The 18,124-nt window shown below is 32.7% G+C and overlaps 1 protein-coding gene across 1 annotated transcript in view; it reads left to right on the top strand.

Moving 5' to 3' along the window:
* Positions 1–2,725: 2,725 nt before the first annotated feature.
* The window catches only part of LOC133325678 (transcription factor AP-2-epsilon), a 92,481-nt gene continuing 77,082 nt past the window's right edge, over positions 2,726–18,124 (top strand). The window contains exons 1-2 of the mRNA XM_061534403.1: positions 2,726–2,793; positions 2,872–2,919. Coding sequence (XP_061390387.1) covers positions 2,881–2,919 — 39 coding nt within the window. The 5' untranslated portion in view covers positions 2,726–2,793; positions 2,872–2,880. The remainder of the gene's footprint in view (positions 2,794–2,871; positions 2,920–18,124) is intronic.

The following is an 18,124-nucleotide window of genomic DNA, read 5'->3' as shown; positions in this document are numbered from 1 at the left end:
TTGGCAGACATCACTCTAGGCTCAATTCAGTACGTTGTGCAAAATTTCGGGAAAATCGAAAGATATATATGGATGTTGGTGCACAATTTACATGAAATCGGACGAAACTATATATGGGAGCTATATCTAAATCTGGACTGATTTTCACGAAACTTGGCAGACATAACTCTAGGCTCAATTCAGTACGTTATGCCAAATTTCGTGCAAATCGAAAGATATATATGGATTTTGGTCACAATTTACATGAAATCGGACGAAACTATATATGGTAGCTATATCTAAATCTTGACCGATTTTCACGGAGCTTGGCAGACATCATTCTAGACCTAAATGATTAGGCTGTACCAAATTTCGTGCTAATCGAAAGATATATAGGGACTTTGGGGCCCCATTTACATTAAATCGGACGAAACTATATATGTGAGCTATATCTAAATCGGGACCGATTTTCATGAAACTTGGCAGACATCATTCTAGGCCCAATTAAGTACGTTATGCCAAATTTCGTGCAAATCGAAGGATATATAGGGACTTTGGGGCACCATTTACATGAAATCGGACGAAACTATATATGGGAGCTATATCTAAATCTGGACCGATTTTCTTGAAACTGGGCAGACACCATTCTAGACTCAATTCAGTACGTTATGCCAAATTTCGTGCAAATCGAAAGATATATAGAGACTTTGGGGCACCATTTACATGAAATCGGACGAAACTATATATGGGAGCTATATCTAAATCTGGACCGATTTTCACGAAACTTGGCAGACATCACTCTAGGCTTAATTCAGTACGTTATGCCAAATTTCGTGCAAATCAAAAGATATATAGGGACTTTGGGGCACCATATACATGAAATCGGACGAAACTATATATGGGAGCTATATCTAAATCTGGACCGATTTTCACGAAACTTGGCAGACATCATTCTAGACCTAAATGATTAGGCTGTACTAAATTTCGTGCAAATCGAAAGTTATATAGGGAATGTTTACATTAAATCGGTTAAATATATATATGGGAGCTATATCTAAATCTGAACCGATTTTTCCCAATTTCAATAGGGTTCGTCCTTGGGCCAAATAAGTGACCTATGCCAAATTTCATCCAATTCGGATCATAAATGCGACCTGTACTTTGTTTACAATTTAACATGGACAGACGGACGGACGGACGGATAGACGGACATGCGTAAATCGACTCAGAAAGTGATTCTATGCATATTCTCAAAAGGAACCATGGGTCTATCTCGATTATTTTTGCCTGTTACAAACATATGCACAAAGACATAATACCCTGTACCACAGTGTGGTGAAGGGTATAAATACTATATACATCACCCCCATACATAATGTACAAATATATGTAAACACAATATTTTGATAGGAATATAAAACTATAACCATTTTCGGTGTTTTGTTCCAACAATCCGGGCTAACAATCGTCTACAGTAGGTGGAGTGTACAGTCGTACACGGATGGCCGTATGCCCTGGGTGTATGCGTGTGAGTATGCGATGCAAAGAGCCACGAAATACATACACACATCTATATGTATGTAGTTGTTCTTGTAGGACGTCGGTAGCATGTAAATAGCGGCAACAAAGCAGCTCCAATACTCCCGTAGGGCGGCTAAGTAAAAGAAACGGCGGAATGGGTGTCGGGAGATATATTTTCCCCGGGCAATATTTGTGAACAACTGAGTACTGCAAGTACGGTTTCTATATACTTGGGGGACATTGGGGTGGGAAGCTACAGCATCCCTGTGAATCAGGACGAAGTGTGTGTGTGTGGCAGTGTGTGCGACATTATGTACGAGGCCATTCCCCATCTACGGAGCCATTTGCCGTTTTTTGTTTTGTTCATACACACATAGACGCAATCGCTGTCTGTCTAGGTGTGCGTGGACAGTTGTGTCGAGCTCCAAATTGTGTATTCACTCCAGCCAAGGCAAATATTGCCAGCAAGCATCGATTTTCCTCGGGTCACAACGATAGGTATGCGGAAGATTAAATAACCGACGCATTAAGGCATTGTTGTTCCCTCGCATCTCGTACACCGCTCTACCGGACTCGATGCTATTCCACTCCTCACAGCGTATCCTATCCGCCCAATCAGCAAGGCAAGGCAGCCAGTTGTCTCTTCATACTCATATGCACATACACACACACAAAAGAGGAGCCTTAGATCCTTGTCCATTGGAGAAGAGATGACGTTTATGAACTGAGTAGAATGGGGTCCATAGCTACATACGTGTGTATCTTAGGTGTTTCGCAGCATGTACGTACGCATTGAAAAACCAAACAATACCAACAGAAGCTGAGAAGGGTACACCCCCAGGTTGTACATAGCCAAAGGCTGGGACCTCGTTGCATTCGCACCGAAACTCTTAACGCGTAAGTTTGCTGAATTTCTTGAATTCAACCGCAAGAAATACGGAAGTTTTCCCAAACACATTCATCAAAGTAATATGTTGTTCAAATAAAGTGTCTCAATTTCCTTGACTCCTCCGTGCACGCGTTCATCGTCCGTAATAGCAAGTAACACGGAAACGGAAATAAACTTTCGAAAATTGTATTGCCGGACCGTACCTGTTTCACTCGGCATAAGGCACAGAAACACTGAGACAAACTTTATGTGTCGACAGAGTTAAAAAAATACCACTAATCTAATATATATTTTGTGATATTATAACCTGCGGCAAAAATTCAACGTCTTTCTACCTTTTTGTTCACTGACCTTAGGGTTTGACGGCATTCACTCTGGATTTCGCAAGTAATTTCCGAAGGAAGGTAAGCTCTCGCTGAAACCGGACAGACATTTGTGCATTAATAATATTTTCGTTATTGATGAAATGATTCCTATTGCAGGAATTTGACATGTCATTCCTAGCCACCCTTGATGCTAACGCATGGCAGGTATGTTGCTTTGTTAATAAAAAAGAAAATATTCCTTTGTTTGGCGAAAGTTGTAAAACACTTGAACAAGTGACGATTATTAATATGTTTCACAACAATGTTTTTAATAGTGAAGTGTAATTTTCTGGCGATGTTTACAAATCTTTGTGGATAATAAATCTCAGCAAGTAATATAACTTAACAAAATTATAATAAACAGAGGTACTTCTATGTAACAAATGTCTCAAAAAATATAGCGGATGTATAAATCAGTCTGTGTTTAATGATTATGAAAATATTTTTAAATAATAATTTGTATTAAACAAGTTTCCAAGTAAGTATTATATTTTCTATTTATCGGCATGTACGCAGACTGGAAAATGTTCTTTATTCCAATACACAATTTCGAGAGTGACTAAACTAAAACAAATATATATTTTTTTCTTCGTTTCTCAATATAGTTGTCAACAATAGTATTCACCGGGGTCTACAGAATATAAATATAATTTAAAATCTATGATGTATACACATTCAAATTAAATTTCAGTGAACTCTACATAATGTGAACATCCGAAACTGTGAACTCTCAATAATGTGAACTAATTAATTTTCGAATCGACCAGCTTATTTACCGCAAATTCCCTGATTTTTTTAATACTTTAATTCAATAATAAGTTATAATTCGAAACACATTTGTATAATACTTAAGGGGACCCCCCATTCTCGGGGTCAACATTTTTGTTGATATAATTCGAATCTACACCGATTAAAGAATGTCTCTACAAAATTTCAAGTGAAAATCTCAAGAACTCTTGAAGATATAGCCGATTTATTGTGTCAGCATCAAGTGACGGCTGAAGGGCTTCTCAAACTTTAAACGCGTTTTTCTCTAAACATTTTTTTGCGAATGGCGGGCACGATAACTCAAAAACTAATAATCTAATCGGTTCCAAATTTTCCAACCTTTGTCTTTGAGTGTATAGGTCTCGTATGAACTAGGATAAAGCCAATCGGTGAAGTCTTCCTTATATTTTAACTTGGTATTTGGTAAAAAATCGGCGATTTTTCAAAAATATTTTTTCAAAGGTCCACCATTTTGTTAATTTTAGAGCAAAGTCAATAATCCTAGTTCATACGAGAACCAGACATGTACTCTTTCTAACACCGTTGGAATTTTCGGATTCCGATGTTCCAGTGAGGAGTTATCATGCCCGCCATCAAAAATGAGGACTTTTCTTTAATTACAAAAAACAACAACAAAACAATAACAAACAATTTTTGTAAATTATTTTTCTTCTCTTTTAAATCTTCAATTAAATATGTGCAAAGTTACAAACCTTAACAAGCATTTGTATTCATTTACCAGCCCATTGAAAATCTTGAAAAATTAAAATCGTGAAGGGGGGGGGGGAGGGGGGTTCCCTTAAATTACTTACTTCTTTACTTTTCGGAAAACGATCATATTTGCAAAGCACAAAGAAAACACAAATTATAGTTTTGAACAATAGAAGTTTTTGTAAAGTATAACATAAAAAACACATAGTCTGATTATAATTTGTCATTCCGATAGAAAACCTCGAAATATTTGTCGGAGATCTCAAATAGTATATTCTTGTTCAGAATAAAATTGTATATGGAATTCGTTCTGTCCTTTAAATTCATGACAGAGGTCGCAATATTTAAGATAGAGCTTTGAAATTTGGCATTTTGGTTTTTTGGAATGTGAGAAATATCTTTACAAAAAATCCCCGTATCCCCTCCTATTATTGCCATTTTCTAAACGAAGTTGTAATTTGGCATACTGAGTTCTTTGTGTTTAAAAAAAACACTTTTTTGCAAACAATTTTCAAAATCGAAACTCCATTTTTTCGGTATTTTTAGAATATTTGGACGATTTTCCCATCTTTGGGGCTGTAAATTATAATTCTGCATTCTGTTAACAGATAATTTACTATGTGAGTCCATGTTTGACCCCATAGCACGATATAATCACCTATATAAGGGTCTGTACCAGTGTTGCCAATTTACCACTTTTATACCCTCCACCATAGTATGGAGGGTATATTAATTTTGTCATTCCGTTGGTATCTCATCGAAATATTCATTTCCGACCCTATAAAGTATTTATATTCTTGATCAGGGTAAAATTCTATGTCCGTCCGTCTGTTGTAATCACGCTTCTGAAGGAATTAAGATAGGGTGCTGAAATTTTTCATAGGGTTTTCTTTGGTCTGCAGGCAGGTCAAGTTCGAATTATACCCCCAATTTTCGGTATTTTTGGGTTCTTGGGCGCGTTTTTTAACCGAATTTGCTGCAATTTGGTATTTTGTAGTCGTATATGGTAACAAATCTCCCTACCAAAAATTATTAATATTCGCTCCCTTTTTGGGGTAGTCCCCATATAACCCCCTTTTTATATTAAAATAGTTATCTGATTTGTTCCGCGTTTTGAGTTTGGTTCTAAGACTCTTTTGTAATCATTTCACCTGCGTAGGATACAGAGATAATAAATTAGAACGTAAGGTTCGATAATGAACTATAGCCGCATTTAGACCTAGCCCCTGATTGGAGGTTCCAGAAGGAGTGGACCAATATTCCCCATCTTCGAATTTTAACTAAGCTTGAAAGAAATAATAAGATAGGCAAAGTTCGGATGAAATCTAAGTTTTCTGAAACGGATTTGGTCCAAAGACACATGGGGTCTAGAACCAATATTTCGATGAGGCACTTTTTCACCGTGTTAAAGAGTATAAACACTCATTAGCCATAAGGCTGAGGGTATAATTATCCTTTAACAACATCTAAAATTTGTATTATGGTTTACATAATCCGTTTTTAAAAATGTCATTATAGGTCCCCTTTTCGGTATGTTCCCTATATTTTCATTTCTAGTAGCTTGTCAATATATCTATGGTGGAGGGTATCAAAAGTTCGGCCCGGCCGAACTTACCGCTTTTTCACTTGTTTAAATTAGTTTAGCACAAAAGAAGTAAAGCCTTGTATATTTTTTAAGTCGCGTTGTAACCTCATTCTCACTCATTTTTCACCATTGATAGTACTCCTAAAATACGACAAAAGAATAAAGGATGAATTTAAAAAAAAAATAATAGTTGTGTTCCACCAAAAGGCGGGTGAGTGTATTGAAATATATTCAGAGATGAAAAGTTATCCCGTTTTAATTCGTTTGCAAAACTTGTTTGAAATTGTTGTATTGCCGATTATCGGTATTGATAGCTTCTCACAGGGAGGTTTACCATCAAAGCTACCCAAAAATGTTAAAAAATATTCAATTCGAAGTAAGGCAAAGTAACCCAAACGATAAACAACAGCCAATATAATATATAATATAATATAATATAATATAATATAATATAATATAATATAATATAATATAATATAATATAATATAATATAATATAATATAATATAATATAATATAATATAATATAATATAATATAATATAATATAATATAATATAATATAATATAATATAATATAATATAATATAATATAATATAATATAATATAATATAATATAATATAATATAATATAATATAATCTAATCTAATATAATATAATATAATATAATATAATCTAATATAATATAATATAATATAATATAATATAATATAATATAATATAATATAATATATATATATAATAAAATATAATATAACATAATATAATATAATATAATATAATATAATATAATATAATATAATATAATATAATATAATATAATATAATATAATATAATATAATATAATATAATATAATATAATATATTATAATATAATATAATATAATATAATATAATATAATATAATATAATATAATATAATATAATATAATATAATATAATATAATATAATATAATATAATATAATATAATATAATATAATATAATATAATATAATATAATATAATATAATATAATATAATATAATATAATATAATATAATATAATATAATATAATATAATATAATATAATATAATATAATATAATATAATATAATATAATATAATATAATATAATATAATATAATATAATATAATATAATATAATATAATATAATATAATATAATATAATATAATATAATATAATATAATATAATATAATATAATATAATGGTATGTGCAAATGATTATGGTATTTTAAATTGTTAACCATAACGATTTTCTTATCCCTAGCTACAATGAAATTATACCAAATTACTTGTAAACATAATATTTAATATTTCGTGGTATATACTTCTCTATCTATACCTGCTCAAATTTTTGCGACAAGTGTCCTTCAATCGATTGATGCTTAAACGATTCCCGTTCCGTTGCCCCGCTCAACGATGTATGACGTTTGTACAGTTCATCGTGTAATGCATAACCTAGCAGAGTACATATTCATTTTCGTTACAAGTTGTGCGGAATAATAACATTTGTACAAGTAAATTGGAAATTTCAAAATTTTAATCAGTTCCAGTACTTGATGAAAATTGGTAGACGTTCTAGTTAAGAAATCTAGTTGATATGGGTTTGTTGGGCTTTTCGGTTTCAATTTTACTCTGCATTATAAGCGACTAGATTTTTTCATTACACGCTAATTGGAAGCACGTCGACTCTGCCAACGGTGTGCGCGATGTGACCACAACAAATAATTGGTGGTAGGTCTTGTGACATTTGGATACTGTTCCTTAGAGTGTGCTGGCCCTTTTCGGATATCCTTTATCTAAACAAAGGAACGTGTGTTTTCTCGTCCTGTGTCATTGGTGGCGAACGTAGTGTGTTTGTTTACATATTTGTCTTTGACAAAATGTGTTTTATTTGTCAAGACCTGTCGGTCAAATGAAGCGAATAATACATCAAACGCCACAAAGTGAGGGTGACAAGTCGAAAACAGTTGATTACATTTGTACTCTACCATCACCACCACAACCGCTAGCAGAACATTTAGTTTTGAAGTATGTTAAAGGGATCATTCAAATCCAATGATTGTATATTTTTTCCTTGTGTGTTATATTGCGGGATGTTAATGAACCGTTGCTGTTCAGTTGAAAAATAATTGAACATTTTGCACCAACCCCTTGTATAGGCCGAAGTTGGATCTTTATTTTTGTTTGCAAATTTCAGTATTGAAAATTGCAATAAAGTTACTCATATTTCTAATTCAGATAACTTTCTAATAAGAATATCTACGAAGTTAATAAGTTTAAATAAAATAAATTATTATTCGGAAAGTTTATATGTTGACTGCGACATTGTAAATTGCTTATAGACAAGTTACAGGTCGTTTATTTGGCAAAATGAAACAAAAAAATTCACCAAACGTATTTTCCACCGAATATACGTATTTGTAACCAAGTTACTCAGACAAATTTTGAAATGGGAATCTGTAACCCTTCTTATGACATAAGCTTGGAAAATAAAAACAAAAAAAATTGTTTCTGTTTTATCTGTCGCCACCATAAATGCGAACGGACGTAACTCCATTTTTATTTATGTTACAAGAGAAGCAAAAAACCTTTATAAAGTCTATAAAACTGGAGTATGGCTGAATATTTTTTAAAGTTTAACAGCACTATAGAGGCATTTTTATTTAAAAAATTAATTTTTGTTTTGTTTTTAAAGGTTTTATGTCAGTTACATCTTTTTAACATGAAACAAAAAGACGTAACTATTACACATTTATAGTACTCCAATGAAATGAAAAAAGTAAAATCTTACTTTTTTCATTTCATTGGTGCTTAAATTAAAAAAACAATGTTTTATTTTAATAAAAACTTTTGTAGGCTTATTAAATTGGTATACATTTATTAAAAAATATATGGAAAGGCAATACTAATCGTGAAAATGTATTAAAACTAAAGACAATGTATTTATATGCATGCGGGTCACAATAATATATAACTTCATTACTCTTAATGTATTGCGTATATATTAAATGTTGTGTATATTAAAAAAAATAATCTTTATTTCAAATCAAATCTCCTATTTTTTTGATTTCTTAGTTATGTGATCAGTATTTACTTCAGATTTACGCATAGACAGATGCGTTTTTACTGTAGAAAAACTCCAGAAATCGTCTTGTCATATTTACAATTAGTTCGTCCAAACATGGGAAAAATAATGTCGTTCTACTTCTTAGAAATAAAACCAAATTAAATCTAACCTGTTTACTTTATTCTACATATAGTATCAGACCTTTTTGGATTTTCTAAAGAATGAGCAAATGTCCAAAAATTGTGGAAAATATACATCGAATATCTGGAATCTTCGAAGCTGCATTTAAACTTAATTTTAAAATGTGAAAAGAACAATTAAAGTATTCCGCTGACATGTTAGACGCACCGTCATATCCTTGACCTCCCAAAAATTTTGGATCTAAACCCAAACGGAGTACTGTGTTTATTATGACGGTGGAAAATTCTTTTTCTGTTCCACGTAGCAAAGGAAACATTTCTTGACTTTTTTAGATACACAGTCAAAAATCTAATAATATATAGTTTCATCCGCTAAAACCGAAAAGAATACAGCATTTTTCACTTCTTTAACTATAGACTTCTGGATGTATTCTCCAATTAATTATATTAACTCGTTATGTATTGTGGTACTAATGTATGTTGCATTTTTGGATGTACTCTCCAAACTTTTTCTATGTTTACGTCTAAGGACAGTATTCAGGTGGCTTTACTTCCCCTCAAGGCGATGTCTTTCACACAATAGAATTGCTCAATGGGCACTTTAACTTTATATTTTTGTTCTTTCAATATATCTGAAGCTTGTTTATCTTGTTTTGTTTGAAAATAAAATGCCGACTTTACAAAAAAATACCTTTTGCTAAATCTGAATACGTGATACAAGAAACCCTGGGGCCGGGCCGGGTACAATTAAAATGAAAAACAACTCAATTCGTACACTTTTGTTCGTACACTTTTGTATTTTTGTACGATAAGAAAAAATCTAAATATTAAAAAAATTTTAATATTTTATCCACAATATATGCTCTTCTTTACATTTTTAATGTGGTTTGGCATATTCTCCACCAATGTTATTTATGATTTCACCTGGGATTTTGTTGCATTCCTCTTCTGAATGTAGAAATTTTGAGAACACTAGTGGAATTAAAAACTTTCTGTTGCAAAACTAAATTTATTAAAAAAATGGGACCCGGGCCTCCTGGGTAATAGTAATGTATGTGCAAAATTGCAAATGTGTGTATAAAGTTCAATTTAACAGGATGACGGACGGACATGGCTAAATCTACATAGAATTTTATTCTGATCAAGAATATATATACTTTTTTGGTTCTCAGGTGAATATTTCGAGGTGGTGCAAATAAAAAGTCAAATTTGTCGGTTCATCAGCTACCCATCTCTATATATAAGAAATATGGCGTATTTGCATCCATGTTTTTATACAAATTTAAACGTTGGTAAATGTAGGGGAGACTGGGGAATTTTCGGTATCGGGGCACATTCGACAAGCGCGTTTTCGATATGAAGTACTCTCCGAAAATCACTAGATTCAATACATAGGTATCGAATATCAGAATATGTCGCACTGTTTTTAGTATTTTTACAGATGTTTTTGTAATATTTCCATTCCATTTCGTAAGTATTTCGTGTATAAAACTTTTCAATTTGTATGACAGTATTGTTAAAAAGTAGTTAATTACAATGTGCATTTTTATAAAAATAATTAAAGTATAATGTTTGTAGAAGATTGATAGAAATAAATAAAAAAATATATATATAAAGTACCTTCGGGGTAGATTCGGTATTTTGAAGTGGGGCACATTCGTACATATAAGACCAAGCGTGCTTGTATTGACGAAAATGTCGGCGAATTTGACTTTTTTACAAAACTGTAAAAATGTATAACTAACATTAATTTATTATATGTTTTTGTTACTAGTTTTTATAATTAAGTATCTGAGGACAATAACCAGCCATAAAGTTTTTATATCTGTTAAATAAGCACTGAGATATAGAGCTCTAATAAAATGCCGAATGTGCCCTAGGCTCCACCATATTATTTTAGAGGTAATATTACATTTGATGGTACAACTCTGAATCCACGAGGAATTTTAGATGTTACGTTGCTTCCATGAGACGCATGACGTACTGTGAAAATCTCTGTAAAAACTGTTTAGGTGTTTTAGGTTTATTTAAATGTTGTGGGGTACATTTCTCATTCATTTTTTAGGATGGTGTCATCTCCCACATAATCTCTTCAGCGGGTTTTGAGTCGGGAGCAAACAAATAGCTTTAAATAAGAAATGATTAAATGTTGTTAAATAGTCGCATGTCTAAATACGAGCCAATTTTCAACAATTTTAATTAAAATAAATTAAAAGGCATAACCCCATACGACCGATTCCAGATATTGATGGAAATTATTCTTGTCTTTTCCCTTTTGCAAATCTTGCACAATGAAAACATTACGTTTAATAGCTTATTTTACATTGAATCACAAATAGACATGGTCGACGTGACATATACGAATATTATCCTGTGGTTATTTGTGTGACAAATTCTAACTTTTACCAAATTCATTAAACGTTGTCTCGCTGAGCTCGTGTGTCAACCCATACCTAGCTATTGCGGCTGATTCGATATTACTTTTTGGAATGTGAGTGCATTTTTTGCATAGGAGCATCATCATACGCCTCGTTGTGCCGCATACAATGCTATTCACTATCACCAGACTGTATGAAATATTAATGATAATAAGATTTGGATTAGACAAAATAGTGGTTTGATATTCAAGAAACTATTCCCACAGCGGAGGAACAACCAACACCATGAACAACACGGCACACTCATGCAAACGCTACACTTCCGTGGCTCGGGTGTAAAAGATTCTTCTTAAAGGCCAATTATATGCTAAACAATTTTGGATAATTATGAAATGAAATAGCATCTTTTGTCAGTGTGGGTGATGTATCTCATCGCTAATCGACATTATCCAATGTTCTGCTATAGCTTATCATCTGATACAGCCAGCCAGTCAGTCAGATAGATAGCTAGTCCGACTGGTTTGTGTCGCATTTCGTTCTGCATCGCTGCCAGACAGCGACTGTAAAGGATACGAATATAAATGGATGTGCTTGAGTTTACTTGCGCAACTGTTAGAGGGAGGGTGTTTGAATGAGAGCGTCGATGTATGCATGGGCATACTAGAATAAAATTCATGTTTATGTTAATATCGAATATGCCGGTGGGCACAGCGAAATGCGAATGGAAAGGGAAAGTAAAATTAAGAACCAATGTGAAAAAAACGAACACGTGACCTTGTTTACGCTCGTAAAAAGTGTTTAAGAGTTCGTCTAAGCAATGGATTGTGCAAGTCGGAATCATTTTTGGAACTGAAGTGATTAGCGCAGACATCATCTTGTTATGGGTACTTGGACCGCAGAAAGCTAAGACCCTTGAAGTGTGAGTAGTACCGAACGACGGTCGGCGGGATGCATATGTTTTTTTACCACAACATCTCATTGAACACGGCTACACCAGCCCCCCACCTGACAGTGGAATGGGACCACTCATCACAAAGCCAAACACCGCTCACCAGTGTTTAATGAAATCCTCAACTAACTTATTGAAGACGATATATTCATACACACTCATATAATGGGTGCACAAAACTCAATTTCAATTTTTGACATTGTGATGTTGTTGATGTTTTTGGTGTTCTTTCATAAACATGCATGCGCCTTTGTTATGGTTATGTTGTTATAAAGGCCGCAAAAAATGACACCGGCAAAAGGGATACATTACGTTCGTCACGTGTGCCTTGTTTGTTAGATACTTAATTAATTTCATAATAAAAAACAGTTCAAGCCTATTTTGTCCTTTTGCAGTTTTTACACGATGGATCAAATGTCTTCTGTAGACATATAATCAAGTATCGGGGTGCTACGAGCAACAATCTACTCCTAGGATTTTTGCTCGTAGTTGACTGATGACAATGGCAATGGCACAGAAGTTTGGGAACAAGTGTAAAACTTGTTGATCATTATTAATCGCGGAGTTTATGTATTAACGTATTACATATTATGGCACCATTTCATAAGTCAGGTAATCTTTGAAATAACGGGAACGCTTATTACAAACATACAGCGCCGGTCACGTAATTAGCACACACCTGTGTTGATTAACCCTCAATTCTTTTGGAATATTTTTGAATATTTTTTTTTTATTAAATACGCGTATGTTGACTGTACTAGAGCGATTAAGTGTGAGAAAATTATCCCAAGAAATTTGTGATATATAACGGTATTTATAAAACAAGTCATATTTGAGGCGGACACGTAATTAGCACATCTCCACGAATTTATATTTTCAAGTTTTTCAATTGGCTGCTTAATGAATACCAATGCATGTTAAGGTTTGTAACTTCACACATATATATTTGAAGATTAAATGCCGTTAATTTTACAAAATATTTACAAAAAATAACTTCGTGTTAACAAATTAAATCTAAGTATCCATTTTCAGAAGAAACAAGTGAAAAAGCGTTAAGTTCGGCCGGGCCGAACTTTGGATACCCTCCACCATAGTTATAATGACAGATACATGCAATGAAAATATAGGGAACATACCAAAAAGTGGGGACCAATATTGATTACATAGTGTAGGAAATAGTGAATATTTGTGGATATCATTATATGAGGGCTATGCCTAATTAATGACTGGTATATGCCAATATTGAACCCAATATTTTAATTGTTTATCTCAATTCTTTCCTTCAGGAGGTATCACTATACTGAGGAGATGCCTAAATGTCTGCCGATATATTTCATTATCTTCATGTTTGAGTTTTCTTTTATCACAATATCTTTAAAAGACGGAATGCTTACAACAGATGGCTAAATAGTCTTTGTAGAGTAAAAATTGACTATCCCCCGTAACTACTACCCAACCGCAACATACGGAACAAATCAGATAACTATTTTTATATAAACAAGTGAAAAAGCGTTAAGTTCGGCCGCGCCGAACTTTTGATACCCTCCACCATATATATATGGGCAATATTGCCAATTTTTTAACATAGCTGAAGCGGGGGTTCACCCCTTTATAACTCGGGAACTACTTAAGTATATGAAAAAAGTGAATAGTTTTGGGTTAATTGATCTGTCGTTGCAAACTGTTCATGATATTGACCTCCTTTATTTTATTTTGGTGGAAGCTGTGTCTACTTTAATGTAAAAAAATGTTTAAAAACAGGTTGAGGCGAACCAGTTTTTTTATGTTCTCTATCGATTTGTGACTAAGCCACTCATTGCACGGTCTCCGTGTCAAAATAAAACTAGAAGCCAACAAAATGGGGACTACGCCCCTTATGTATCATTTTTCAAAATTTTACCTGCATTTTCCTTTAAATGATGCTGACATTTTGAAGCTCGATTTTGAGTGTTTTTTTTAATTTTACTTCTAGTTTTAATACACAAACAGGAATTTCTAAAAATCGATTATAAGATTATTGTAGTCGCGAATCTGCGTAATTTGATATGTATTTTGTGTATGTAGTATGCACAGCTTCAGAGTAATACTCATCCGAAGGTGCGAATTTTGTGCGATCAAATTTTTAAAAAACCTATTTTTCGGGCCAAATTTTTAGATCTGTCAACTGAATGATATGGGTACCCGAGATCAATAAGGTTTTTTACGTTGCGGATGATATAAAATCTTCTTCGTGAAAATCCATCTACTAGAACGGCGGGAACTGGCCTTCCAAAAACACGAAATTTGGCAAAAAATGTTTTTGAAAATATCGCGGATTTACTTGCGTTTTCTGTGTATCATTTCCGCTTCAATAAATGACTTCATACGGATTTTGATCTTTTTCGAAAAGAGAACTTTAAAAACTTCAGCCGAAAGAGAGATGTACGCAATTTATCTCAAAAATAGATTGTGCTGGCACATCCATGGTTCTTAATGGACCACATTGAAATGGTATAGATCGATGTATTTTTTTTAGAGTGCACACCGAAATCGGATGCGCGTTAATGGCATTTGGAGTTTTCGGAAATTATTCGCGTTTTACGATTTTTTGGGTACTTCAATGTAACGTGCGGCACATCTTAGCCGTCAAATGAAATTTCGCAAAATATATATGGATTGGAAGATAAACTTCAGTACTTCCTGGAAACCGCATGCGCATCAAATGATTTTGAGACTTACGCGATTTAGACGCAATTTAAAATGTATATTTCATAATATTATTTTATTTTAAGATTTATTCCTATTTATAGAATTCTAAGATTTATCGGAAGGGTCTTGATTTAATCCGCAAGGCGTATACTTATACACGAAAAATGATTATTATTATATATGTCAATTTTTCGGCGAAATTCGGGTAAAATAGCAGAATATCCCCAACATTTTTTTTCTGAAATTTCTTGTATAAAATTAAAAAAATAAATATGATGACATTATTTTTTCGAACCAAAAACAAATATTTTTCATCAATATCTTGTTTTGTTGTCGCTTTGATTTAGAAACCGATACACGGACTTGTGTGATTTTGATATCATTTGATTCATCATGGTGTTTAGATTATGTAGATATTTTTAAATTATTTTTTAGGTGTGTGTATGTCATTAATATAATGAAAATATTGATGTAATCTGCTATATTTTTTTATTTTTCTCATATTTCGCGAATATGTGCAACTTTATCGTGATTATTATAATATATTCATATTCTTATTTTACGGAGGAAGATATATATCAACGTTTTTGGTCAATATAATAAACGGCGTAATTTTAAGATTTTTTTCTTATGCCCAAAATTAAAACCTCGATAACTTTTGCGCGCATCAACCAAAAATTTGATCGCGAATTATTTCGGAGTCAGAAATTTTTTCTCTATATGTGTACCAAAAATCATTGATGTGCCACAAAAACAAAAAAGCTGATTTTTTGAAAATGGAATATTAAAAAATTGGCAATATTGCCCATGGGCAATATTGCCAATTTTTTAACATAGCTGAAGCGGGGGTTCACCCCTTTATAACTCGGGAACTACTTAAGTATATGAAAAAAGTGAATAGTTTTGGGTTAATTGATCTGTCGTTGCAAACTGTTCATGATATTGACCTCCTTTATTTTATTTTGGTGGAAGCTGTGTCTACTTTAATGTAAAAAAATGTTTAAAAACAGGTTGAGGCGAACCAGTTTTTTTATGTTCTCTATCGATTTGTGACTAAGCCACTCATTGCACGGTCTCCGTGTCAAAATAAAACTAGAAGCCAACAAAATGGGGACTACGCCCCTTATGTATCATTTTTCAAAATTTTACCTGCATTTTCCTTTAAATGATGCTGACATTTTGAAGCTCGATTTTGAGTGTTTTTTTAATTTTACTTCTAGTTTTAATACACAAACAGGAATTTCTAAAAATCGATTATAAGATTATTGTAGTCGCGAATCTGCGTAATTTGATATGTATTTTGTGTATGTAGTATGCACAGCTTCAGAGTAATACTCATCCGAAGGTGCGAATTTTGTGCGATCAAATTTTTAAAAAACCTATTTTTCGGGCCAAATTTTTAGATCTGTCAACTGAATGATATGGGTACCCGAGATCAATAAGGTTTTTTACGTTGCGGATGATATAAAATCTTCTTCGTGAAAATCCATCTACTAGAACGGCGGGAACTGGCCTTCCAAAAACACGAAATTTGGCAAAAAATGTTTTTGAAAATATCGCGGATTTACTTGCGTTTTCTGTGTATCATTTCCGCTTCAATAAATGACCTCATACGGATTTTGATCTTTTTCGAAAAGAGAACTTTAAAAACTTCAGCCGAAAGAGAGATGTACGCAATTTATCTCAAAAATAGATTGTGCTGGCACATCCATGGTTCTTAATGGACCACATTGAAATGGTATAGATCGATGTATTTTTTTTAGAGTGCACACCGAAATCGGATGCGCGTTAATGGCATATGGAGTTTTCGGAAATTATTCGCGTTTTACGATTTTTTGGGTACTTCAATGTAACGTGCGGCACATCTTAGCCGTCAAATGAAATTTCGCAAAATATATATGGATTGGAAGATAAACTTCAGTACTTCCTGGAAACCGCTCTTGATATAATCCGCAAGGCGTATACTTATACACAAAAAGTGATTATTATTATATATGTCAATTTTTCGGCGAAATTCGGGTAAAATAGCAGAATATCCCCAACATTTTTTTTCTGAAATTTCTTGTATAAAATTAAAAAAATAAATATGATGACATTATTTTTTCGAACCAAAAACAAATATTTTTCCTCAATATCTTGTTTTGTTGTCGCTTTGATTTAGAAACCGATACACGGACTTGTGTGATTTTGATATCATTTGATTCATCATGGTGTTTAGATTATGTAGATATTTTTAAATTATTTTTTAGGTGTGTGTATGTCATTAATATAATGAAAATATTGATGTAATCTGCTATATTTTTTTTATTTTTCTCATATTTCGCGAATATGTGCAACTTTATCGTGATTATTATAATATATTCATATTCTTATTTTACGGAGGAAGATATATATCAACGTTTTTGGTCAATATAATAAACGGCGTAATTTTAAGATTTTTTTCTTATGCCCAAAATTAAAACCTCGATAACTTTTGCGCGCATCAACCAAAAATTTGATCGCGAATTATTTCGGAGTCAGAAAATTTTTCTCTATATGTGTACCAAAAATTATTGATGTGCCACAAAAACAAAAAAGCTGATTTTTTGAAAATGGAATATTAAAAAATTGGCAATATTGCCCATATACTGACAGGTACTTGAAATGAAAATATAGGGAAATTACCAAAAAGTGGACCTATATCAAAATTTCCACAAACCGGTTATGTAAACCAAAATGTAAACTATAAAACAAATTTCAGAATTTTTTAATGGACAATTATACCCACATCTTTATGGATAATGAGGGTGTATACACTTTGACACGGTTAAAATGGTTCTAGACCCCATGTTTCTTTGGACCAAATTTGTTTCAGAAAATTTTGATTTCATCCAAACTTTGGCCATCTTATTATTTCTTTCAAACATAGTTCAAGTTCGAAGATGGGGAATATCGGTCCACTCCTTCTGGTACCTCCCACATAGGGGCTAGGTCTAAATACGGGTTATAGTTCATATATAGTTCATTATCGAACCTTACGTTCTAGTTTTTTATCTCAATATCCTCCGCTGGTGATATGATTACAACAGAGTCT

The sequence above is a fragment of the Musca vetustissima genome, unplaced genomic scaffold, assembly GCF_032173495.1.
Source record: "Musca vetustissima isolate MV318-11 ecotype Yass unplaced genomic scaffold, APGP_CSIRO_Mvet_v1 utg3152, whole genome shotgun sequence".
NCBI classification, from domain to species: Eukaryota; Metazoa; Arthropoda; class Insecta; order Diptera; family Muscidae; genus Musca; species Musca vetustissima.
This window is presented reverse-complemented; position numbering and strand designations above follow the sequence as displayed.